Source organism: Ailuropoda melanoleuca, chromosome 16 (assembly GCF_002007445.2).
Source record: "Ailuropoda melanoleuca isolate Jingjing chromosome 16, ASM200744v2, whole genome shotgun sequence".
Taxonomy (NCBI): Eukaryota; Metazoa; Chordata; class Mammalia; order Carnivora; family Ursidae; genus Ailuropoda; species Ailuropoda melanoleuca.
Window position 1 is genome coordinate 53,227,561 of NC_048233.1, and position 26,215 is coordinate 53,253,775.

The following is a 26,215-nucleotide window of genomic DNA, read 5'->3' on the forward strand; positions in this document are numbered from 1 at the left end:
AGCGTTGGTAAACTTTTTCTGGAAAGGATTAGCTAGTTAATTTTAGGCTCTGCAGGCCAAGAGGCAAAATAGAAAATATTACGTATATATTTATTTAAATATAGTCACTTAAAATATAACCATTTGAAAATGAAAAATCATTCTTAGCTCACAGGCCTGAGGAAATTGAGTGGCGGGACAGATTTGGTCCATGGGTCTTAATTTGTCAATCCCTAATTTAGAAAAAGCTGGAAAGTCAGTCGTAGGAGGTAATATTTATTGAGTATTTGCTGTGTGTTAGTAACAGTGTTTAAATGTTTTGTATTCCCTATCACTTTAATCCTCACAACAGTCCTGTGAGTTGGGATTGATTTATTAGCCCCCTTCCCGGATGAGAAGACTCAGTTCCAGGAATGTTATGTTAACATTTCCCAAGACCATGGATGGTGGAGCTGAGACTCAGGCTCATTCTGAAAGCTGGGACTCAGGCTCAGATTCTGACTAAGAAAGTTTGTAGTTGGACAAGGGAGGATTGGAAAGAGAAAAGATGTAAAGAAGGAATGACGGATGGAGAGAGGCAGGTTGGCTGCAACCAGAGTGGGGATGGAGAGATAGGTGAGAACAGTGAGCAAAGGAAATTGAGGAATGTGTGTTCAGATGGTACCTGTTGGGAGTGAAACATGAGCATTGAGCTTGTAGAAGCTTTTGGAGGGGGAAAGTCAAGGCAAGAACAAAGCTCCTGAACTTACCCTTTGGTTATAGTTGATTGATTTCCTTGGAAATCTGTTGAGATGTTGAGTCCTGGGTTCCCATGGTGTGTGTTTCTGCCAGGACCCTGCAGGGCCACCTTATATTCCATGATCTCCTTAAAGGTTTTCAGATCATAGAGGGTGCTCAGAATTGCACTGCAAACCTGGGATAGGCCAGATGAATTCTCAGCCAAGAATTCTTCAAGAATTCTCAAGGAAGATAGTTCCTTCTTGCCTGCGCCAAGGTCTGAATAGTTAGGTCTTCTTTGCTTGGTGCAAATCTTGTTTCCTTTATGTATACTCTTAAACTGAGGATACAGGCCTTGGGGGCCGCATCTTTATGGAGGAGTTTCCTTTAAGACCTCCCAACATGGGCAGACCCTGCTCCCTACCTCCTCTCCCCTGCACCCTGTGCAGCTATCAAGGTGGGAACCTGGAGGCTCATTGACCTTTTCCCAGTTGCTGTTTGCCTGTTTATAAAAGGGTGACAATTAATTTTGCTTTTCTGAAGGTATCATGAGACCAGGCAAGTGAGACTTAAAGGTCTGGTTTGGTGGATGGCACACAGTAGGCACTCAATAAGCGGTGGTTGTTCATTTTATGTTGTTAAACCTAGAAAAAAATAGCCACAAGGGGAAGATGGTCTCTAAGAAAATGCCCACCTTGCCTTGTGGCTTGGCATCACAAAGCCTGGCAACAGCTGCGAGTTGCTGTCGGATTCTTGGTCTTAGAGTTAGGTACCAGGAGGTCTTGGGAAGCAGCGGAAAGTCCTTACATGGTGTCCTAGTGGGAAGCCATGGCCTTCTACCAGAGAGCAAGCCCAGGGCAGAAGCTGGACAGGAGTTGGTAGCCATAATCCCATCAAACAGATGCAGACATTAGATGAGCCCAGGGGTCTGCCCAGGAGGGCCTGCTGTTTCTTTTCTCTCTTCAGGACAGGGGGTGCTGGAGAATGACTGTGCCCTTGCTGAGTACGGGACCAGCTTGAGCGTACCTTCAGGTTACAGATCAGGGTACATAAGAGCCCTCTTTGAAGAAAACTGGCATTCTGGCAAAATGAACCTTTTTTTCAAGGTGGGGAAGGTGCAGGGAAGCTGTCTTCTGTCACCTTCCCTAAGCCATGTCCAAGACACCGCCAATCCCTGTCTTGCTCTGGAAGTTCTCTCAGTCTTGACAGTGTGGGAACAACCCCATTGCTGGGCCAGGTACAGCAATGTGATGGGGTCAGGACCTGTCTTACTCTTGCATCCCACCTGTCCTGTAATTGCATTCCGCCTTCACGCTCAGGAAGAAGAGATGCTGGAGACTGGGAATTTGATTACTTCTATTCAAATCTTTGACAAATCTATTTATGCAAATCAAGCAGCTCTTGGAGTGGCATTTCAGCTTGTAACATATTTAATTTTGAGACTTCCATTGTTGCGAGGAGCTCAATAGTGATTTTTCTGGTTAAGCTTAAAGGTTTAACACAATAAAAGATTTTTTTCCCTTCGATGTAGCAAATGCCAAATAAATAGTATTTCAAAGAAAGAAAAGTGCAACCCACTGCACGACTAATGTACTCATCCATCTGTTGACCTCTTACTTTGAAAAAGGCCTCTGATGTCTGTCTTCGAATGTGTAGAGTTAAGAATAAATGATTCTGTTTGTGGTTGCTTAGATAAATGCGTGAACAAAGGTAAGACTGAATAGAGATGTAGATTTGCTGCTGGATCTATTTTGGATTTGTAGGCATTCTTGGAGGAAATGGCAGGTAGTGTAGAAATAGAAAATGAATTTGGGTAAATTCATGCTAATACCAGTGACAAATTGTAATTCGTTTTTTGGTTCAGAGTTGTTTTTGTCCTTTTATTCTAGCATTTAGCAGGGGGAAAAACGAAGGCAAAGTTACATATTAAGAGTCTTTGAAAAATTAGCTTTTCACCTTAATATGTCTTCACTTTTGTTTCTGTCTCATGCGCTTTTCTTATTACAGAGATTAGGGCTTTTTAGTGTTGTCAGAAAAGGCTAAATGTATTAAAAAAAAAAAAAAAGAGCTCAACAGGGAAACATCTGCCCTGAGAATGGCTTCCTTTAAAACCGAGGTTTTCTTGGTATTGAGTTTTGTAGGTGAGCATAGCTCAGTTTTGTTGGACAGTATGGGAAATTGACAATACTGCCTTTAGGCAAATTCCTGGGTTTTCAGGAAACTTGGGCAGTCACAGAATTGCCTTTCGGGTCATTTAGTCTTTAGGACGTGTTTGGAGTGGTGCAGGCAGTAGATTGTTCCAGATTTTCAGAGGGAGGCTCATTTCTTCTCACAAATACCTGTTCTCAGCCGCTTTTAGGAGGGATGCAGGTCTAGTTGAACTCTTTTTCAACCCAAGGTCATCCATCAGTCATTACCCTTTTGTAGGAACTACAGGGGATATAGAAATGAAGTAAAGGTAACACCCGATAAGTTGTCACTTCTTACTACCTCTTATATGTGGTTTTACTCACTTGACCTCACCAAATTCTAAGAAGTGTATTTGATGTGTTCCCTAAAGAATTCCCAAAGAACTTAATTATCATGGATTCTAGAAACTCTAATAAAGCTAGAGCTTTACATGCATCTGAATTTTTGGAAGGTTGTGTGTATTGGAGGGTTCCTAGGAAGCTAATATTTTAGGCATAGTTAACTCTGAATTTTTGGGGGGCTGATGATGGTGCATATGGTTTGTCTAGCATCCTATTTGCTTCTTTCCCTGCCCATTGGTACTGCCCACAAAAGGCAGATGGGGAACTGTTCTTCTTGAGAGAGTCTAAACTTTTGCAGGAAGAGATGAAATAAATGACAAAAGCCAAGTTTGGAATTGCACGTGGATTTCATTTTTAGAGAATGGCGCTCGGCAGTGCTGGTAGGAGTAATTGAGAGGAACATGTATGGAATGGAACCATAGTTAGACAAAGAAGTTGGGAGTCCTCAACCCATATTCAACCATTATATCTAAAATATTGGCTTGAAATAGTCTTACTTGGATCAGAGATTGGCTTGATCTATGTGGGGAAAATATTGAAGACACGTAGGTGTAAGTATGGTTGAGAAGGAAAATAGAAACTCCTTGGACTTTTATAAAGTAGTATTTGTTTTTCAGTCACGGCAGTCTCTAAAGAAAAGGAGAAAATGGTAATACAGCTATTGGATTGAGTTACACTTGAGTATGTGTGAGATTCTGTCAAAGCTGAATTTTTTTTGCACCATATGTTTGAAGGCAAGTGCAGTAGCTGCATGGAAAGTGATCAGGAGAGGAGTGGACTCCTATCATGAGAGCTGTTCAGTGAACCTGGTGGTGCTGAGTGTGGCCCAGAGCAGGTGTGAAGACAGGCTAACGCCAGATGTTTGAAGAGAGTAGATTGCTTAGGATGGTTTATAAGGCAAAACTAGGTCAAATAGGATGAGTGGGGAGAGATTTCACAGCTTATACCAAGAAAGAGGTTTCAAACATCCAGAGCTAACCAAAAAAAAAGTTTTTAAAGGTAGCGTTCTGCCACTGTAGACCTGCAAAGAGAGGCTGGTGAATCACTGGAAGGGCTTACTTGTTACAACATTTAAACTTTATAACCCTTTTCAAGTCAGAGATGCTAAGGTTCCATGATTACTGATAATAGCTCGGTGACTTAGGAAAATGAAAAAAAACTTCTCTCCAAAATCCTGATCTTACCTAAGGGTTTGGTTGCCTCTCCTCACCTTTGAATACCAAGGTGGATTCCTGGGGCATTCATTCTGGGGGATCCTGAGTAGGGGAGAAACTAGATCCTTGTATGCATTTCCCTTTTCCTGGCCCCAGCTTCCAGGAATTTTTCAGAAGAAAGGAGGCAGTGACTTCCCAGCCTGAAAACTGTGACACTCTGGTTAGTGTGCAAACACGGAGAGAATGGTGGGAGATAAATGTTAGTGCATCGGAGTTGCTGATTAGATCTCCTGTAAACATTGTAATGAGTCCTTGAGAACGCATTCATTATGAGTGTTTCTGTGTGGGCTTGAGCTGGAAGCACACGTGTTTATATACACCCATGAGGTCCCTGAGATACAGTTTAATGTCTCATTTGGTGCTCATTAGACCATAGGAGCCAATATGTCTTCAGCTTAGATTGATTCCACCTTTGTTTTTTTTTTTAAAATCTGGCTAAGAATGAGTCAGCTGCTCTGAGCATTTTTTTTTCCTCCTCCTCCTTGGATTGCCCCCCCACCTTGTTGCTGTTAGCATTGTTAGGACTATGCAACTGAATGAAAGTAATTACACCTAGTAACTCTTATTTGCAGTTAAACTATGCAGAGACGAGACTTAGTCAGTTGGAAAACTGTCACTGCGAGAAGACCTGTCAAGTGAGTGGACTTCTCTATAGAGATCAAGACTCCTGGGTTGACGGGGATCACTGCCGGAACTGCACTTGCAAAGTAAGCCTTTTTGTAAATAAACATAGTTGTAAGGGGGCATTTTTACTACTTACTGTATAATCTGGTCTTGCAATATACAATGCTGATTTCAGGAAGTCCTTCTGATCTTTCTCAAAATTTCTGCCCAGCAACCTGAGCAATTGTGAGGGGAACCTAGAAGTGTCATTTCATCTGTAAATACTTGGAAATAAAAATCAGCTTCTATTTGACAACACACATTAATATGACCTAACGTTGTTACTAACAAACTTACTTTTTGGAGTTTGAGGATTGAGAGTATCAGATGGAGGACGGGACTCTTGTGATTCTTAAGCATCCTAATGGTTAGCTTCATTCACAACTTTTCACTACTAGAATACATTTTAAAAGGGGGTATAATTAGTTAATTAGTTTCTAGATGTTTTTATTACAGTTTACAAGGTATCTGTCATCTGTTTCAGAGACTCGCAAGGCTTGCTCTCCCCCCTACCCTCACCCCGACTTCCAGGGTATCCATTGTTTGTATACTCCATCTGTCTCAGAGAATTCAAGAGCACCCCCAAAATTAGTATGTGAACTCTATGCCATTGAAATTATTTGATTAATATCTGAAGAATGCCTTTGTTTGGGGAAAATACAAAATAGATTGTTAGAGCCTTGATAATGATTGACAGGGTTTGCGAAAGGTGTAATTTATGTTCTTGTAAAAATAGGCTTTTGTTTTCTGCCTAATCTACTTAGCCCACATGGGCAGGTGGAATGAAGCCAGTGATGTATATCAGAAAAGCAACTGAGGTGGCACAGGTTCATTTGGGCTGGAGAAGACACTTCATTTGTGATCCTGGAGTAGACTGGGAATTCCTCACATTGCTTCTCTTTGCCTGATGAGGTTTCTGGGATGAGAAGTGAGCTTTTGCCACAACGGGAAATTTCCAAGGGCACTTCTGAGATTCCTTTCCCTGTCCTTCCTTCTTCAGAGTGGCGCTGTCGAATGTCGAAGGATGTCCTGTCCCCCTCTCAGTTGCTCCCCAGACTCCCTTCCCGTGCACATTGCGGGCCAGTGCTGTAAGGTCTGCCGACGTAAGTACTGACTGAGGGTTGGAGTGGCCCNGGGGGGGCCCTGTGGGTTTTGAAGCCCCCCCCCCCCCCCCCCGTTCAGGCCCCAGCTGATGAATATTGATGACATGAAGTACCAGAAGTTGATCTTAAATGTATGGCAAGAAAACTTCTATTTTTTAATCACCTGTGATGTACAGATACTTTACATAGGCTATTAAAAAAAAACTCGTATCAACTCTAATTACTATTCTTCCCATTCTCTGTAGAAGCAACTGGTGTTCACAGGGATCAACTACTTGTCTAGGGTCAAACACCTGGTGTAATGGGTTGTGTTGATCCATGAGGTCACAACTGCAAAGCTCCGTGTGCTTTGATCCCTACCCTTCTGAATGATGAAGTTTAAGGCCCAGATTCTGTATTTAGGGTTTCTGAGGTCTTGGCCAGATTTCCTGTTACTCAAAGGCCTTTGTTAGGAATTTCGAGATGAGCTTCAGTTACGATACTGACACGACTGCCTTCAGAGTTGGCTTGTCCAAGCTACAGGATTTAAATATTCTTACTCTGTTTTGCAAAAAATTTTATCTGAAATAGTGCAGTGAGCCTGGAGACCAGCCGTAAGAGCAAAAGCTGTCATTAATCATTAAGAATGCTTGGTATGTGCCAGTTACTATGTTGGTACTGCACTTATGTTCGCTTACTGACTGCTCCCTGCAGTCCTTTCGGGTGGGGATTATTATCCCTGTCTTAGAGGGAGCTTAGGGAAGTTAACTTACCAAGGTCACAGACCTAGTAAGTGACCGCGGTGAGCTAGGAAACTAGTGCTGCCTGACTGCAAAGCCCATCGTCTTTTCATCAAACTGTAGGGTCTTCTGTAGCAAGAGTCTGGGTTAGAAACATGTCCTCATTCAGGGTCATTTCTCCACCAAAAATATCAATGTCACTGGGTCTTCAAAACATTTGAACTCAGAGGAGTAAAGATGATGGAAAAAATCTCTCCTAAAAACCACCACTTGGAAACAGTCACTCTTGAAATTTCAGTGGATTTCATTTTTTAAATTCTTTTTTTTTTTTTAATATTTTATTTATTTATTTGACAGACAGCCAGTGAGAGGGGGAACACAAGCAGGGGGAGTGGGAGAGGAAGAAGCAGGCTCCCAGAGGATGAGCCTGACGTGGGGCTCGATCTCAGAATGCTGGGATCACGCCCTGAGCCAAAGGCAGATGCCCAACGACTGAGCCACCCAGGTGCCCTTCATTTTTTAAATTCTATTTTGTGTGAAGTTGAGATCTTATTGTGCAGATAATGTTTATCCTACTTCATTGACTCCTACATATGTATATGGACTCTGTGCCCAACATGGGGCTTGAACTCATGACCCTAAGATCAAGTTTCATGCCCTACCAACTGAGCCAGTCAGGTGCCCCCATTGACTTACTATTATCACTTAAGTATATTCCTGTGCTTTAAAGAACACTGTATAAGCTTTTTAAAAAAATTTTATTTAAATTCAATTACTTAACATAGTGTAGTGTTAGTTTCAGAGGTAGAGTTCAGTGATTCCTCAGTCTTCTAGAACACCCAGTCCTCATTGCATCACGTGCCCTCCTTCAGTCCACCGCCCAGTTGTATAAACTTCATTTTAATGATCTTCATGATGCTTCATTGTTTGGCTCTTGCTTGCATAACTTATTTAACTATTCCCCAATTTTCCCACTTTTCACTATTATAAATTACTCTTCAGTAATGTGCTTTGTATAAAAGACACACTTTGTATTTTACATTTTCTTAAGATACTGCTCTCCAGAGTAGCATCAGTGGCCAAAACACTGCCATTTTCAAGGCCCTGGTTGTATGTCCCATTGTCCCCTCAGTAGAAGTGTTGGGGGTAGTCACTTTTTTTTTAATTCCAATTCATTTGAGAGTTTTAAGTTTTGAAAAATATTTTAGAAAGTTACACGGTTTTACCAACATGCTGATATACAGCTAACTAAAACATCTTTTTGTTTTGTTTTGCTTTTGCTTTTGTTTGGAATTCATAGCAGTTTAGCTAGGCAGTACTAATTTTCTCAGCAGCTCTGATTGGTGGTTTGATATGCTTGTAAGTTTAACAAAATGGAAATAAAAATAAACACTAGTTAAAAAAAGGTAAACCAAAAAGAAATGCTATAAGGCATCTCTGGAAATTTCAAAGGTTAAGAACTTCTGGCTTCAAGGGTTTTCATTTCTTCATAGTTTTTAACGGAAACGTGCATTAGGCGGTTCCTGAGTGCTGGTGCCTGGGGTGGTGATAAATGGGCTCTCTCTGCTGCAGAGGGCTCACTTTCAAGTTAGGTGATTTACAGTGTCTAGGATTCTCCGTGCAGTCACATTAGGCACATGGATAAGACGCTATCAGGACATAGACGGATGGCTTGTGGGACAGTGCTGGAGAGATTAGCAGGATATTGGTAGTAGGCCTGGGGTGCTCCCTGGAGGAAGTGGAACCAAGCTAACCATTTCTAGCCTTCTGGAAGATGACTGTGGTGGGTTGAACAGTGGAGTGGAGCGGAGAAGAACCAGGATTAATAAAGCAGAGTTCCAACACTACTAGTAGGTAGAATTTCTAGAAGTTTCAAATACCTTCATATCAGAGAAAGGATGGGGATTTCCTTTGGTTGCCCCTTTTGGATGAAATTTCTTACACCTCTGTTTGGGTTTGGGGGGAGCAGTATTCTGGAAACTCTGAGAAAAACAAATGGTTCTGTTGGCTGATTTAGTGTTCATGCACTTGTCATGGCCTCAGGAGCTGCAGCACGTAAAGATGGGGGTATCTCTTTGGAAATAGGAAAGAATTTGGTTTGAGTGTTCATGTCTTAGTTCATTGCTTGGAAAAAGTGCTTTGTCCCTCTGTTTTGAGCAAAAGGCCCAGACACTCATGAGGTCTCTAAGAACAACGTAGCTTTCGTCATGGAGGTCTCAGATCCTGATACTATGAAGTTCTTCTCTCTGTTTTGGAGGCATCAGGAAAAACTCAGGAGAGTGTTCTAGATGCCTCACTTGTGGACATGATGGTCCAGGAGTTTATTCCCAGGGCCCCACTCTGACCTACTAAATCAGAATCTCTGAACAGCGGTGCCCTGCAGGCTTTTCTTTCGGTAAACAGACTTGAGAACTACCATCAAGGGTGGGGAGGGGAGAGAGGATGATGGAGGGGGAATCTTCTGTGCCACACAACACTTGCAAAGGAGAAGAGGTGGTAGAGGGAAAGGAGATATTCTATTTGATAACAGGGGTTCAGTAGGCGGGAAGTAGGTAGCAATCTGCAAAGGTGGGTGTGGGGTGGGCGAGGACAATCCTGTTCCTTTGAATTCATGCAGCCATTCATACTGAGGTTCCTGTCCCAGCACTGTCCTTCCCTCTGGGTATAGCAGTGTGCATGTGTGGATCATTTGTTCTATGTCAGGCACTGTGTTGAGCCTTTCCAGTGACCCCCCCCCCCCCCCCCCCGCCCGCCCGGCTCAGTCCCCACTGTTTTCCCCATTTTATGGGTGAGAACTTGAAGCACAGAGAGGCCACTTATCCAAGGTCTCTCAGCCTTGATGGGGCCGAAGTAACACCCAGGTGGTCTCTGGCTCCAGAGCTGATGCTCTTAACCCATCTCCTCCGCACTGCGGTCTCCCCCCCGCACCCACGCACACCGTGCAAAGAGCGGACGTAGTATAGAGATGGGAGCGATTAATTCCATGAGAACCATGTGTGTGTTAGGAAAACTTCACAGAGTAAGTAACAGCTGAGCAGGGTGTTATCAAATAAATAGGAGTTTGCCATGTCATCAAGGTAGGTGAGAACACACCTGACAGAATCCTATGTGCAGAAACCAAGGACACAGACATTGCATTGCCTTTGGTAGTCAAAAGCAAGGTTCGAGGGAAGGGTTGGGACATAATCAAAGTGTTTGACTAAGGCCACTGCATCAGGAGAGCCGGAGGCAGGGTGGCTGGGTATGGGATTCAGGCATATTCCAGGTAGAGGTGATGAGGCCTGCCGGCCCCCCCCCCCCCCACCTGGGGAGATGAAAAGAGGGGATGGATGTGAGTGATGGCCTGAAGGCCTGGCACACAGTAGGTACTCCATGATATTTTTTGTATGAGGCAGATACATTGGGGTGGAGCGTCTGTGAGGGAGAAGTTGCCAGGTTTTGAACAAGAGCCTGTAGGAGACTCCTACTGTGATTAACAGAACTGAGACGGGTGGAGGACATAGTGCAAGGCGCGATACATTCTGTTGGGCATCTGTGAGTTGGAGGTGCTGGGGGGACAGCCAGCGTGATGTGGGCATTTGCTCAGAGAGGTGGTATCTGGAGCCAGATCAGTGAATGAACTCACTGGGGCAGGGAGGATTCCTGGGTGTTAGCCTTCCTGATCTTCCCGTCTCCTTTAAAGTGCAGTACGGAGTGCTGATGGTGATATTCTAACCCACTGATGGCCGCAGGGTGGCTGGAGTGTGTGTAGGGTACGCATACTAAATAAAGACAGAGCAACCTAATGTCCCGATCTGACAGGGGTGCCCAGTCCCACCTGTCAGTTGTTTATTCAGCGTGCACCCAGATGGCGAAAGTGTCCAGTCATGGCATTGGAGAAATGAGGTCCAAATTGGAAGGGCCCTGTGTCTGTGGGTGGAAAAAAGATGCAGTTGAATAACTATTTCTCTAAATCGTCAGTACATTTGTTTCTGACATCACAGAGAAGTGTGTGTTGTTGCCAGGTTTCAATTTCACGGTCGTACACTGTGAAATATTCTAGTTTGCATGTCCCCAATGTGATATGAAAGGCTTCAGGTATCCATTTACATTTGTACTCCTACTGAAAGCTGTTGGAACGGAGTCCCAGATGCCCCAGCCAAAGGCACCGGAGCCTGACTCACCTTATGCTTGAATGTCCTCAGACAGCAAAAGTGAGCCTTTTGGCTATAGATCAAGAGGTGGGATAATGAGGATTGATGTCAGGTGTATGGAGGGCAGTGACAGAAGAGGAGGGGTACAGTCAGAGAAATGGGGATGAACACGAGAAAGCAGGGGATGTTCTTGTGACCTACAGTGGTGATGGTGAAAGCTGTGCTCAGATCATTTCGTGGCGAGTTGATACTGTCATCATGTATATATCCTGCAGCAGTGCCAATGGCCGAGGCATGCAGCATGATGTTGATGTCATTCGTAGCCCCCAAAGCACCCTGCTATGTGAGGACGTAAAGTTTACTAGACATTTAATTTTTACACAGGACCGGTGCATTTGAGGGATGTTTCCCTGTGTGTGGCCTGAATATAAACAGTAAGACATTGCTCTCTGCAGACAGACTCCTCCTAGAATTGCTATCAGAGGAGAGGAATCAGGCAAATGTCTTAAAACAGGGTAGCAAGTGGGCTCATACCATTCTGTGGGGGACAAGGGGCAACATGAGGAAAAAAAGTCTATTTCTTTGCTTCCCAGCCTGGGCCAAGAAGCAGATGGCAGATCTGACAGCAGTGCATTTAGCAGAACTGTCATTCTGGAATAAACTGTCTTGCCAAGTTGGCGGCAGCTGTGTTTGGGAGTGTGGGACTTGATTGGGCAGGAATTCCAGGCCCTTGGAGGAAGTGCGGTCTCCCCGCTGTGGGTAGATACGGGAATCTGCATCATCATTAGGACCAATGAGTCACGGTCAACTGATTGATCAAGAAAATTGAGGCATACACGATGGTCATGGATAACTTTTTAAAGGAAGGGAGGAGGGGTTGATCTAGAAAATTCTCTATTTTCTGTTTTTTTTTTTTCTGATACTCTTGATATCTGCTTTTAATGTTTGAAACCACATTAAATAGCAGAAAGAACTCTTATTTGGGAATCAGAACTTTTGACTGGTTTTCACTACCAAGTACAGGCACATTAATTCTAAAATTAGTTACTGTTATTAATCCTAGAGGGGCACTGATCCTGCGGCTGGAGATGAGATGATGAAATAGACCTAGACCCTGTCCGCATGGAGGTTACAGTTAGGAGAGATGTATGATGAACTGGGCAACTGAGAGAAAATGTGAGGTGTTAGAGCTAGATCCAGAGTACTGTGGAAGCACCAAGTGAGGGCAGTTCCCCGGTGCTGGAAGTCACGATCAGCTTTTTGCTGGAAGTCACGCTTACGTTGAAACTGATGGGTATAGGGAATGGGGGGTTGTCAGGGGAAAGCGGATGAGGCTGCCTCTTCTTGAAGAGGATGATGGTATGTGCAGATCCTAGACGCAAAGGAGGAGGCGTGGCTAGGGTATTAGTGGAGGTTAAATGTTTGGGGGTTTGGGGAATAAATGCAGAGGAATTGATAAGCTGTGAAGCTTGAGAGAGAAGGAAGAGCTACTTGAATGGCTTTGTTTGCTGAATTAAGGAATTTGTTCTATATTCTGAGGGGATTAGGGACCCATAATGATTTTAAAGCATGGCCTCATGTTTGTAATAAACACAATATGTCTATTGTATGGGGAAGAACTGAATAAGGTTGAGACCAGAGCAAGGGAGACATGATAGGAGGTTCTGGAGTACTAAAGAGGAGGGAATGAAGATAGTTGCAGGTGGTGGGGAATAGACAAAAGTAGGTTGATTTGAGAAATTTAAGGAGGGAGCATTGTTGTGATTTGGATACTGATTGGATGTGGGGTTGAGTGAGAAGGAGAGGTTAAAAGGACCCTAGGTGGTAGGGTATGGATGCTGGGGTAGGTAATGGTGCCATTCATGAAGGGAGATACTAGAATGAAACAGATTCAAGTTAGGCGTGAGTTGTTGCAGGTCCGGTTCCAATAGGAAGCAGACTCTGAAATGGAGATTTGCTGGTCCTTTATTAGGAAGGATCTGTCAGAATCACTTCTGGGGTAGAGAGAGATCCTGAAGGAAGCAGAATTGGGCAGATACAGAGGTTGAACTGCAATACAGTTACAAAAAACACTTCAGTCATTCCTCTAGGGAGTTCTGAAGCTGAAATGACCTTTCAGAGTCACCCTTCGTTGGGGCAAGCGGTGAGGACTTTGCCCTATCTTTACCAACCACTCGTTGTATGTGGGCTGTTCTAGGAGGACCGTTTGACCTTGGATGAGGTGGCTCTTTTCAACCAAGGGCAAGTCCTAGATCACTGTTCAGCTGAGCTGGTGGTCGTCAGTTTCCCCAGTAGCTGCAGGGATGAGTCCTTTGGCCATCGAGGGGGATCTGGGTAGCACGTCACAGCATCCGCTACGGGGTCATGATGTTAAGTATAACAAATCTCTGGGCTTTCCTCTTCCTGTGGCTAACGGGAGGTGTTGGACAAGTTGATTGCTGAGATCTGTGTATACTTGAACGTTCCACGAGAGTTGGAAGATTGTAGAGCTAGAAAACTACCAAATTAACCTGTTTTAACAGATGCAGAAACAGAGACTAAGAGCTAAGGTGGCTTTCAGAAGACACATAGTGCTAAAGATGCCTTAGAGTACCTGTCTTCACTTCTGCGTCTCCTGAAGACCAGGGTAGAAGGAGCCTCATCTGTGCAGGGGAGGGAGGAATCAGGCCTTTGCTTCCCTGTTTCTGTTAATGTGGCTGCAGACACCTTAGGGTCAGATCAAAGTAACACATCTGCACTCGTTTAAAAGTGAGTCAGCAAGTTGAGTGGAGGACTGAGTCCCAGTGGAATCTAAATTGAATGGTGGGAGTTCCATTTATGCTTTTTCCTCTTCTACAAGGCCTGTCTCCCTATTAGCCTGCTAAGCTCAGCTTTCCAAAGACCGTCTCTCTAGCGCATTGGTAAGTGTTTTACTGGTTTGGTTTGTATTTCTCAATGCTTTTTGAACTTACTAGGAACATGGAGTATAAGGGCATTCATTTCCCATGGTCACAAGAGAAAAAAATGGTGCCCTTCTGTATCGTGGCTGAGGTTCTGATGAATGAACATTGAAGTCCCTTTACCTACCTGTTCATTTAATGACTGAAGTGTAAGAATCAAAGGTACTGCTGTTGTACTCTGTGGAGATGACCACTGCCGCTTCCTTGTTTTAACTTCTGACCACATCTATTCATTTTCTAGTTCCTCTAGCAGCGGTGACATTGAAATAGCTGTATATCCTCAGTGTGACAGACTCATGGCAAACGTAGTGAAGACGACCATTTGACAGGGACCCGACACTTGTCCTTACACTATCCCCATGTCTTACTCCAGACAAAGGTATTCCTGTATTGTTTTAGCCCCACACCTGGCTTCACACCCAGTGTGGGGCTCGAACTGATGACCTGAGATCAAGAGTTGTGTGCTCCACTGACTGAGCCAGCCCGGAGCCCTGTAAAGAGATTCCTATGGCTTAGATTTCACTGAAGCTAAATGGCACTTGTGAGGTCAGTTAGTTGCATAGCATGACTGACCTGTTTTTCACTTTTTGTTACAGCAAAATGTATCTATGGAGGCAAAGTCCTTGCAGAAGGCCAGCGGATTTTAACTAAGAGCTGCCGGGAATGCAGAGTAAGTTTCCATCTTATGATCCCCATGCCTTGGGAGGGGAATTACCAGATAGATGGATGGGCTTTGCTAGGGATCTGGAGTGGAGCATGGTGGCCAGAGTGGGTCCCTGAGGGGAAGGACTCTGCGGTGGGCTGCCATCTAGGACGGGAAGGTCCCACCCACTGTCATTGTGCTGCTAGCTTGTGGTCAGCCGTGGATCAAGCAGCCTTGGGAAAGCTATTGAAGGATGTGAGAAGGTGAAGGGAGCCAGCAGTTACTAGGAGTCAGGGAGCTTGGTAGGTGGCCCTGGAAAAAGGTTCTGAGTTGATTTTGGGGAAATCAGTTTGTGATGCCAGCTCTGGGTGGTACCATTTCTACTCCCGAGTGTCTTATAGATGGTGAGAAAATGCCTGTCTCCTGACTGCCCCGCCCATCCAGTCCTTGGAATACGAAGTGTAGCAGCCGAGATCTTCAGTAACCGTTCAGCTAACACACCTTGTTCAGCTGCTACGTACCAGCGTGGTACTAGATTCTGGGCGTGTAACGGTGAACACAGCAAAGCCCTTGTTTTTGTAGAATTTGCAGTCTAGAGGGGGAGGCAGATTATAAAATAAATACAATATATTTATTCTATACCAAATACACTATAATGCCAAATCCTATTTAAAAAAAAAAAAAGCAGGCTGAAGAGAGAGAGAGCTTTTGGGTGGGTGTGGGTGGTCTGGGAAGGCCTTTCTGCAGAGGTGCTGTTCGAACAAAGTGTGGGAGCTAGCCGTGCACTGACTTGGGTGGGGTGCCATCCTAGGAGCGCAAGAGTGAGAGACGGAGTGGGGGAAGGGGCACGCATACCAGGTGGTGCGTTAAGGGGCAGCCCAAGTCCTACGAGGAAGCGCAGCTGGTTTGTGGGGCATCTCCAGAGAGGCTGACAGGAACCACTGTGCCTCAGAATAGCCCATCCCCGTAAGTGCTTGTAACTGTACCATTTCATTTACTTTTCATCACATCCCTGAGGAAAAGAAGGAATCTATTTTCAAGATTGAGGAGAACGAGGTGCGTAGAGACCTGGCGACGCTCTGAAAAAGATTGAATCCAGTTCTTTACTGGGGCCTTGGTTGAGGGGGGTGGGTAGAGGAAAGGCTCCTAGCTTTTTCCTGTCTCCGAGGGGCCACAGTTTCCCCCCAGGGGGTTAACTTCCTTGGACTTCCCTGTTGTATTTCCCATCCTCCCTTTCTTGGCTTGCCACTGGGAATGGCAGAGATTCTATTGCTGCAGACAGTCTGGGGGGCTTGGAGGGGCAGTGGTCTTTCTACATCAGCCGATGCTGTGCATAGGAACTCCATAGTCTATGGCAGAGGGCGGGGTGGTGTGGCAGTGGTATGTGTGTGCCTATATGTGTGTATGTATGTGTATGCGAATGATTTCATCTTTTAAAAAGTCATGAATTCATTGCTATAGTTCTTTACTAAATGATTACTTTGCATGCAGAGAAGAGTCCTTGACAATAATTATCATTTCTCGAGCTTTTAGTATTTTTCTGGACACTATTTGAAACATTTTAAACTTATTTTCTCCTGTAAACCTCATCATTACCCTATCAGGTGCGTGCTATGATCATTCCCATTTTGCAGATGAGAAAATCGAGGCACAGAAGATCAGTCACATAGCTAGTAAGTGAGCCAGCTGGGATCTGAACCTGTGTGGTCTGGCTTTACAGGCGGCTCTCTCAGCCTCTCTTCTGCCATTTCTGATGGTGTTAGACTTATTTGGAAATAATTCTCATTTCAGAATTTTTGAGGGGCAGATTCAGAAGCCCCTCTAAATTGAATGATCATTTTCGGTCTGTGTGAGAAGACCAGGTTGTTCAGGCTATGGCTCACTGATTCTTTTGATAAAGGGGTAGTATTTATAACAGGCCATGGAGGAGCCTTGGGATACATGGATGGTGTCAGCAGGGCGAGGAGGTAATGGGCATAGCATGCCAGGACCTCTAGTCTCTTCCCAGCAACCGTTCTCAAGAGTGAAGCCCTAATGCCCAGTGGCACCTGTTGTCTGTAATGAGTCCTAGGCATCTACACTGGTACCGTGTAAGTACTGTCTTTGGGAGGACTGAGCAAATAAATAAATCTTGGTCTTCTGTGGTTCAAATGCAGATACCCTTTTGACAGAAGGCTGCCTAGATATCCATTCATTTCCATTTTCCTAAGATCATTTTAAAGCTTCAGCAACACAATCAGACAAGAAACAAACCCTTGTTTCAAATAATTTCATCTAGTGTTTTTAGAAGTTAATAGACTGTTTTCTTTTAAACTAAGATGAATAAACCCTTCTAGTAGTCTTGCTCGATTTTGTTCAATTATTGCTGCCCTGCAACATTTCTTTAGCAACAGTTTTTTGACTTAATGTGAGTTTTTAAGTAATTAGAAATTCAGGTTGAAGCACAGTGATTAATAACGAACTTGAAAGTGTTTCTATTTGAGCAATGACATGGAGACTGTCACTCTAAATGAGAAAGAGCGGAAGAATTATATTTTTCCACCAACACAGAGTTCTAGGGGTCAGAAAATAACATACTATAATCAGGAGGATTTAAAAATGTTAATTGTCAGGTACTTCTTACAGAAATAGTTTTGAAAATAAAGTTAAAAAAGGTTTTGTGCCTAATTATGTGGCTGGACTAAATGTGTATAGAGGCACTTATGCTACTGTAATCACAGTTCATATTATTTTCAAAATCATGCAAAGGGGTTTGTCTCTATTGGAACATTTGGAATTATGATCGTGCTCATTAAATATGTTAAAGGTTGATTAGAATTGTCTCATTTAATCAGCAGTCAAGGCAAGCCCTTTTCATAAAAAAAAAACTTTTGTGAGTGATGATTTTTTAAAGAAAAGTCTTCATAGCATTTGAAATATTTCTTTGAACAAAAGCAAATCGTACTCCAAATGCCGAAATTTTGAGTATGGAGGAAGAAGTACAAGGAAGAAAAGGGAAATCACTCCAGAATCTCACCATCTAGAGATCATCTTGAACAGTTTTATTTTTGGCAGCAAGAATGAAATGTATCTTACTGTCTTGGTGTGGGTTCTCCTAAAAGCAGACCCTGCATTAAGGATTTTAATATGAATGATTGATTAAAGTAGCCCTCTCAGAAGCAACCAGTAAGGGTGTGGAGGATGCAGGATGGGGAAAGGCAAGGAACCAGCAAGGGTGGGATTTTGGGTGAAAGGCCTCACATTGATTCCAGGAGGGGTGTTGGAGTGTAAATGACACCCCAGCTGCGGGCTCCCCTTGAGGCAGAGAGCCTCCCATGCCCATCAGTCCCTGGCTTTGGGTTATGGCAGTGGGGATGGAGAACTTGTGGGTAACTGTCTCTGTTCCCTGCATGGCTGAGTGGATCCAGTGTCCAAGGAATGCCATCTGAGGGTGGCAAGGATAAGCCATTAGCAGCAAAGCATTCAGAAGCTGGGGGATGGGCACACAGAACTCCTAAAAGGGATCTGACAGTGTCCATCACTCTTATTTATGTAAGGAGGCAGTAGAAAATAAAATACATTGATGTTAGAAGATAAAAGTAGAGGCATTAATGGCAAGTGAGCGTTGTGTTTTCCTGTGCATTAAGGCTTATACTATAGATAGTAAGGTTCTGAATGTCTGTTGGTTTGTAATGGTTGGTTTGAGTCCCTGTTGCAGGAACTAAGGTACAACCGGTAGGCACAGTGGCTTAGGACCAGTGCCAACTCTTGAGGCCTGGTACCCCCCAATGTGGCCTGGATTGAGGGGTGAGAAGGGAACATTGAGGGGTGAGCTGTGAAGGAGACTGAGCATGCGTAGCAGGCTGTGTTCTCTGATCTTAGGGCCACTTTAAAGATAGCGGAAAAGCAAGAGATTTGGATAACTTGGATCAGATCAAGAAACCAAGAGTGAGGAGGACAAAAAGGCACTACAAGGAATGTTAGAGGCAGGACTGTCAGGCTGAGAATAATGAGAAAGGAGAGGAAGCCATGGTGCAAATTATCCAAATGATGATAGTTAGAAATCAAATTGGTATGTTCATAATTGTTGATGTTCGTAATTAGAAATGGATGTGCTTGATGAAGTGGGAGTTCTTGTCCCTTGGTCCTCAGGAAAGATAGTGTCTCAGAAATGGGAAACTCTCTATCTCCCCTGTCCCTCCTGGATGTCCAGCTCCATCCTCTCTCCCCACCTATGTTGAGAAGTACCTTTTCACCTTAAGTGGGACTCCTTTTCTCAAGCTTCATTCTTAGTTGACGTAAACAGCTTCTTAGGAATAGGAGAGAAAACTTTATAACTTAGGTAAAATACTCTCAAACCCCCTTTTTTAAAAAATAGTAATTAATGGACTAATTTTTAGAATTCAGAGTACAATTAAATACAGATGCTAGCGATGTCACTGAGGAAGGCCTTTGGTGAATGAGGTCATAAAGATTCACCAGGTGAATATTTAAAGTTTTATTGTAAGCAATTTTATTTACCTACAGCGAAAAATCTAGTGCTCCTCTAACCCTCATTCAGTGCATTCCTACTTGGATACCTTGGCTCTTGCCTGTTTTGTCTGCCAGGAAGGTCTCTTCTTCCTTACTCCATTATTCAAATGTGGCATCATCTTTGTCCCTTCTCCCTACCTGGGCAGCAGCATTCTTTAGGACACATTATCGTACCTGAACTGTAGAACATTTTTTAGCACTTACCATACTGTTCTAGGGTTTTAGTTGAGATTGTTTTTTCTTCCCACACTCCATCTAGGAACTCAGCAAGCAAAAGGAAGATGTGGTCCGTAGCTTTGGGTTCGTGGTGCGTGTGATCCAGGAGTGCTAACGCTGACTCATAAAAGCTCATGAGCGCTCATTGTACATAACTTCCCGACTCTGTGGTCAGTGATACCATGTTGGGAATTCAAAATCGGTCATCATTGGGGTATTCACACGGAAATCCACAAACCCTACAAGTTAGGGCTCCCCATCCAACAGCCCGTTGTTCTCGTAGCGGCATACCACCGTTAGTGACCTTCTGCTGCATAGAACTTACTCAAAAATTACTGGTTGAGGGGCGCCTGGGTGGCACAGCGGTTAAGCGTCTGCCTTCGGCTCAGGGCGTGATCCCGGCGTTATGGGATCGAGCCCCACATCAGGCTCCTCTGCTGTGGGCCTGCTTCTTCCTCTCCCACTCCCCCTGCTTGTGTTCCCTCTCTCGCTGGCTGTTTCTATCTCTGTCGAATAAATAAATAAAATCTTTAAAAAAAAAATTACTGGTTGAACCTGAGGCTGTTTAGACATAGAAAAGGATGCTTTCTGTGCCAGGAGTCTCATCAGTTTCATTTGCGACTTTGTCATTATTGGGGAATTCCTGGGAAGTACTGTTAATTATTGAAGCTTGTTATCACTGCAGGCTGTTAATAATGATGAGCCTTATATATTTTGTATCATCAACTAAAAAATACGAACCTTTTTTTGTTTCCCAATGATTTGGCTTCCAGGGTGGAGTGTTAGTAAAAATTACAGAAGCGTGCCCTCCTCTGAACTGCTCAGAAAAGGACCACATTCTCCCGGAGAATCAGTGCTGCAGTGTCTGTAGAGGTAAGGGGGCTTGGTGGTGGGGCTGTGCGTGGGACGAGGGTGGGGGCACATGAGGGTTTCATGCATACTTCGAAACTTGCATATCCTAGTTACCTTTCTCAGCCATCGTCGCGTCACTTGTAAACTGAGGGTAATAATAGCCTACTTCACAGGCCTGCTGGGAGGGCTAAATGGGATAATATATAAGTACCTAGTCTCATGCCTAGCATGTGATAAATGCTCAATAAGTGACAGTTCCTATAAGAAGAATGCTAGTGCCTGCGGGAATGGTTATTATAACCATCATCATTATTAGATTTTTCTCATGAGTGGCATTGGTAAGCATACTGTTTAGCTCTTTCTGTGGACCAGTTCCTATATCTGACTGATAGAGCCCTATAGTGAATCTTTATTCAGAGAATTCCATGCATTTTTTTTACTTCATGCAAGGAAAAAAAGTGCTTTAGCTAAGTAACACCTAACTGCTGATTCATTCTTTGGCAGAAATTGTTTTGCTTCCTTTTCCTGGCCTTTTCTTCTTTCCCAGATTTTGTCGTCTTCAAACCCTGGATCAGATCATCTTTCCTCTTTGAAAGGACTCACCCTGGTAGAATTAGGTGGGTCGGGATAACCTAAAATTGACTCAAACTCTTATAGAATAAATCGAGTCAAACTCAACTCTGTGTTGTAGTCGCTACACCCAGCACACATCCTTTTCCAGATTCTCAAATACTTACAGAGTTGGGTCCTCTCCGGCTCCCCCTTAAAGGTTCCAGTGCGTAGTGATTTAGCTCCGGTTACTCCATATTTCACTTTATCTTTTCTCTAGCACAAGAGATGGCAGATATTTTCTGTCAAGGGCCACAAAGTAAATAGTTTTCAGCTTTGTGGGCCCGAAGGTTTCTGTTGCAGTGACTCAGCTCCGCTGTTTTGCAAAAGTAACTGTCACAATAGGTAAATAAGTGGGTGTGGTGGTTAGAATACAATTTTATTTACAAGAACAGGTACCGGCCCATAATTTGTTGACCCCCTTCTCTAGCATCTTCTTATATATAGAGATGGTCTATGTTTTATCATGGAGTGGTTTCTCTGCTCGGTCATGAGAAAGCTAGCTTTTGGTAAAAATTCCTAGGACAACTTAGTATATGGAGAGCCAGGAGTGGCTACCATGCCGTCAGAATGTCTTCCCTGATTCGTCTGCCTTTTGGCTACACGCATATTGGCACCTGAGATGGTGTAGAAACACTTAAAGATTGACTGGAATTTTCAGAGGGATACATTTATTAGTAACTGATAGGGTGGTAAGGCAGGTCTTATAATTTAATGCAAAATCTATCACTTGCTATTTGTGGAGGTGCCAAGTGAGACTCAGGTTATGTAAATCCTTCCTGATTTATAGTGTCATTAGAGCAGAATCATTGGTTATCCCACAGAAACACAAGAGGAATTTCATTGCTCAGACCCAGTTTACAATAGACCTGGTGTCACTGCTTCTGCTAATACTACTCCAGAACGTGTGTACGTCTTCACCACTGAAGACGGTGAGAGATGGGGCTCTCATTGAAAAATAGATTCATTCAGGGTCCCACTGCTGCAACCCGGTGTCTTTTAGCAAACCTTGACACAATTTTGAGGGAAAAGTGGGAGGCAGGAATAAAACTTCCTAGATTAGATTATAGCGAGGACCAATTTGTGAAATTGAGGGTTTTCCTCTTCCTCCTGATTCCTTCTTCGGCAGGAAACTACCAGCTTTGTTGGGAGGGGGTTGCTGATAGTTCTTTGGAGGTGTCTGTGTCTGAGAGGGTTATTTATTCTCTTTGACAGCTCTGCATTTTGACAGGAACAAGACAGTGTCTTCGGAATAGATATGGTGAGGGGGGCCTTCTCCTGGGGGAATGGGTTGAATGAAACCATTCAGGTATATGGATTCTCTTAGGGTTCTCTGGTTGACTCCCAACTCAGGGTTCAGACACGGGAATGGAGAAAGCGTTACTATAGACAAGGGCCCTTTTCAGCACCATTTAGTGTTGTTACCATCCCTTCTGTTGACCCAAAGCAGAGCAGAGCCCAGAACTTCCAGCCCCCTTGTCCACAAGCTGGCGCTTGCCCTGCACAGCAGACAATCAGAAAGGGAAAGACACATTATTTTCTGTGTGGTGGGTTAGTCTCTTTATTGTGAAAATGCAAAACTTCTATGACGATTGACAAAAGGGCAACTCAGGTGAGCTCCAGGGTGTATTGTCTCAAACTGTGCTCTCCATCACTTTTACTCCAGATCTCCTAATTCCAACTGTTTCCCAGGAGGATCTTCAGAAGTAGCATAATAGTCTTTCATAACATTGTGGGAAATACTTTTCCCCTTGGACTTCTAGTTGTCTTTTACCTTTTCCTCTATGTTCACGTTTTCTGCGTCTTGCATGAAGAGGAGGGGGTTGGTTCATTTCTGTCCTGACAAGATGTGGAAAGCCCAATGGGCCTTTTCGAAGGCCTATTACTCAATTCTCCCCCCCCACCCCCTTTCTCTTCTCTGAAACAGAAAGTAATGAAAAGGTGACAAACACTCAATTTCTATGTAAAGTAATTTTTAGCCTGCATATGGAGAGGCTGGACCATTTGCTTTGTGGATTGAGATTGTGTACTGACTGGCAGGCAGTAAGTGAGCAGAGAGGCAGGCTTCTGATGACCTGAGATGCGTATTTCAGGGATGAGCACAGTGGTGTGATTTCTGCTGTGTGGCTGCTGTCACCCTGCTGTTATTGATTACAGAAACTGAAGTGGCTACAGCCTTTCTCAATACCTGCATGAAGGGCCTTTAATTAGCATATTTATCATCTCTCTCTGTCTTACTGAGAATGTCAGGTCATTAGTCTGAGGGAAATCACCCCATGAGAGCTTATCATTCCTTAGAAGTCTGCATCACAGCCTTCTTCAGAATTGGAAGTTTTCTGGGGTTTGTTTTCATTAGGACTCCGTTGAGCCGCCCTACCTGAGAGGTTTCGACTGGGAATTGAAGAAAGCACAGAAAGGGCTTTTTGCTTTCTGCCCCAGTTGGCTGGCTATATAATATGTGTAAAGTGCTCTAACTTTTTTTTTTTTTAACATTTGTTTCAATGATTATATTTTATGAATTCTTCAAATATAGGAGATGAGGTAGATGGAGATACATTCTGACCACATGGAATAATTCTGTCACTGTCCTGTCTGTGACTTGGAAGGAAATAATTTTTAGTACTAGCTATGTTGTTGCTCTGTGTATTTCGTATACGAAATGATTTTGAACCCATTTTGCTGAGTTATAACTGGTCAAGGTATAACTTGTTGCCTTGATTCTGAAACTATTTTTTATTGAGTCATGCCCATTTTCTTTTACGGTTACACAATTTGTCACTGCCTCCCCCTCCCCCCATGACTAATCAAGGAGAGAGATGAAGATTTATACTGAGTTTTTCTTTTTGTGGGAATTAAACCCGAACCCTAGAGTTGAGAATAACAGACTCTGATGGACTTACGGTATTCACTGTAGCAACACAACTGATATCCAGACTAGGGGCTTGGGCACTTTGCGTCTTTGAATCTTGGGTCATGCCAAATGCTCTAATTCCTCTGCCCTTTGAAGAAAAATGAAGGTAATCAGGTGAACCGGTGGTTAAATCCATAGGGCAATTGGTGCAGCCAGGATGTCCCTAAGGAAGGGATTGTGGGACAGTTAGGGGAGACGTAAGCCAAAAGAATCAAAATGGTGGACGTTGGCAGGAGGAGGCCATTCTGCAATTGCTGGGGCCCAAGGTATCCATTACCACCAGTAACGCCCAGAACAGTCATAATCACCACTGCAGTCTCTCTGCTGCTTCAGGACAGTTTGTGCCGACAGCATGCAATTCACTTACCTTCGTCATGTTGAGGCAATGGCTGTCGTACGAGCCTGACCACTTAAGGTGTGAGGCCGTGAGATGGAAAATGGGGAGGGGGCACCGGAGTGATATCTCTGCTCCTGCTTAGGAGGAAGTAATTAAAGTGTGAATGTAGCCTCAGAAGAAAAAGATTGCTCATGAATCGTCAGTGGGCTCCGTTAAAGGGGGGCAAAAAGCCACCAGTCTTAACCGCGCATCCTCCAAATTGCTCCGGGAAAACACACCAATCATTTGGCCCATTCCAGAATTCTTGACACACTCCTCGGGGTTTTATTCCTCTCATAATTGACTCTAATTGTAGCTTCAATGTCGCCAATGACTTTGGAGGGTTTTCGCTGCATGTTTAAGACTTAGGGTGTTGGGGAAAAAAGTTCTTGCCAACATCTGTTCCCAGTGTGTTTATCTGTAATTTTAATTCATGCTCACTTGCCTTGTCGTCTGGCCTGGACTGAAATGAGTTGAGATTATTTGTTCTATTTAAGATTTTATGCCCTTCAATTAAATCCTCCTAAGACTCTTGGCATCATATGATTTTTTTCCCCTGGTCTTCCTCATCATTCTAGTCTCCATCAGAATTTGTAATTGAAATGGTTTTAGAGGATTTTCAGGGTATTTGAGATGAAAAGAGGCCTGGGAAAGAGGCGCTTAATGAGTCTATTATCTAGTGCCTAAATAGGGGAACTGGCAGTTAGCAGCTGGGGCAGGTCTTGTGCATACTGAGAGATGGAATGTGACCAGCCTCCCTGCAGGCATGGGCTGACGGGGACTGGAAAGACGGGGTTCCATGCTTAATTGCTGAGGCTGGGAACAGAGGGCATTTGAAGATGAGTACAGTCTCCGGATGTCCGATGTCAGTGGCCCTGAAAGTCCTGCAGTGTATCAGGGCCCATGGAGCTTCTGGAAGGAGGCTCATTGTCCCCGAGAAAAGATCTGAAACTAAGGTCAGGCTGCTTTGGACAGGAAGACCCATAAGTTTAGACTACTGTAGAAGAAATGGATTGCTTTCTAAGCTAGAACGTGGGAGAGCCTAGAGCTCAGTCTCTTCCAGGCTCATCCTATTGGCTTAACCCTTGTCGACAAGGAGGTAGAGGAATGTTCTCACACCCATGGGCCCAGGCTTCTATGGTATGTATGTTGGTTGTGGAGTACGTGTTGATGTTCAGTTTTCATAAACGATCTTTGGGCCATATCCCTCCTAGGAAGTCCATGGGTGGAGTTATCTCCATACCAATGAGGGAAGTGGAATATACTGTACTTAGTATACCTTAGTTCCTATGTAACTTCCAAGGTTGGGCAAGCAGAAGTGATGTGAGAGCTGCTGGCTTTCTAGGATTTGAGTTAGGAGTGCATTTTTTGATTGTCCGGGTACATCATTTCAGAGGCAACTTGCCTGACCTGCAGGAGGACACATTAGGGGTAGCAGATTGAGGGCAAGAAAGGGTGCTCTCTGTGAAATCAAACTTCAGCTGCTTAAAGAAATCAAATCTTGCCCAAGGCTAGTGGCCTACTCATTCGTTGTTGTGGAAGTGCCAGTAGTGAATCATAAACATGCTTGTCCATTACTGGCTGTAGAAGCCAGAGATGAAGCAGAATGGAGGGATGGGTTTGCTATCATTCTAAAGGGCGTGGAGTTGGATCTGAAGAGTGGCTGTGTGTGTGTGTGTCTCATAATATGTAGGGTTATTATATGCAGCGAGGCCAATGGCTTTAAAGACAGCAAGGTGTTAGCTTTACGGTCTTCCACCGACAGCAGAACCCTAGATACAGGACCACTAGGGGAGTCCTTAGTCCCAACTTCAAAGTGTGACCTCAGCATTTCTGTTGCTTCATTAATTTCCTTGAACATGATAGGGGCGCATGCTGCTTTGTGTATATGGAACTCCTACCCTTCGTCCAGTCAGCCTCACTCAGCCTTCATATTGCTTCAGATCTTGTATCAGGACCCTCGTCTATGATAAATTCTTGAAGCACCTTGTTCCTCTCCATCACAAGGTCTCCTTGTAACCTGATACTCCACATCAGTCATTTCTGCAAGCATGTTGATAACTGAGCATGGTTATGCTGTTCACGGCATTTTCTTTTT

The 26,215-nt window shown here is 44.0% G+C and overlaps 1 protein-coding gene across 3 annotated transcripts in view; it reads left to right on the forward strand.

The window, feature by feature from the left end:
* NELL1 (neural EGFL like 1) overlaps positions 1 to 26,215 on the forward strand; it is an 885,423-nt gene that overhangs the window by 192,130 nt on the left and 667,078 nt on the right. For all 3 annotated transcript variants that reach the window (XM_034645600.1, XM_034645601.1, XM_034645602.1), the window contains exons 8-11: positions 5,014 to 5,148; positions 6,105 to 6,207; positions 14,595 to 14,668; positions 20,143 to 20,242. In XM_034645600.1, coding sequence (XP_034501491.1) covers positions 5,014 to 5,148; positions 6,105 to 6,207; positions 14,595 to 14,668; positions 20,143 to 20,242 — 412 coding nt within the window. The remainder of the gene's footprint in view (positions 1 to 5,013; positions 5,149 to 6,104; positions 6,208 to 14,594; positions 14,669 to 20,142; positions 20,243 to 26,215) is intronic.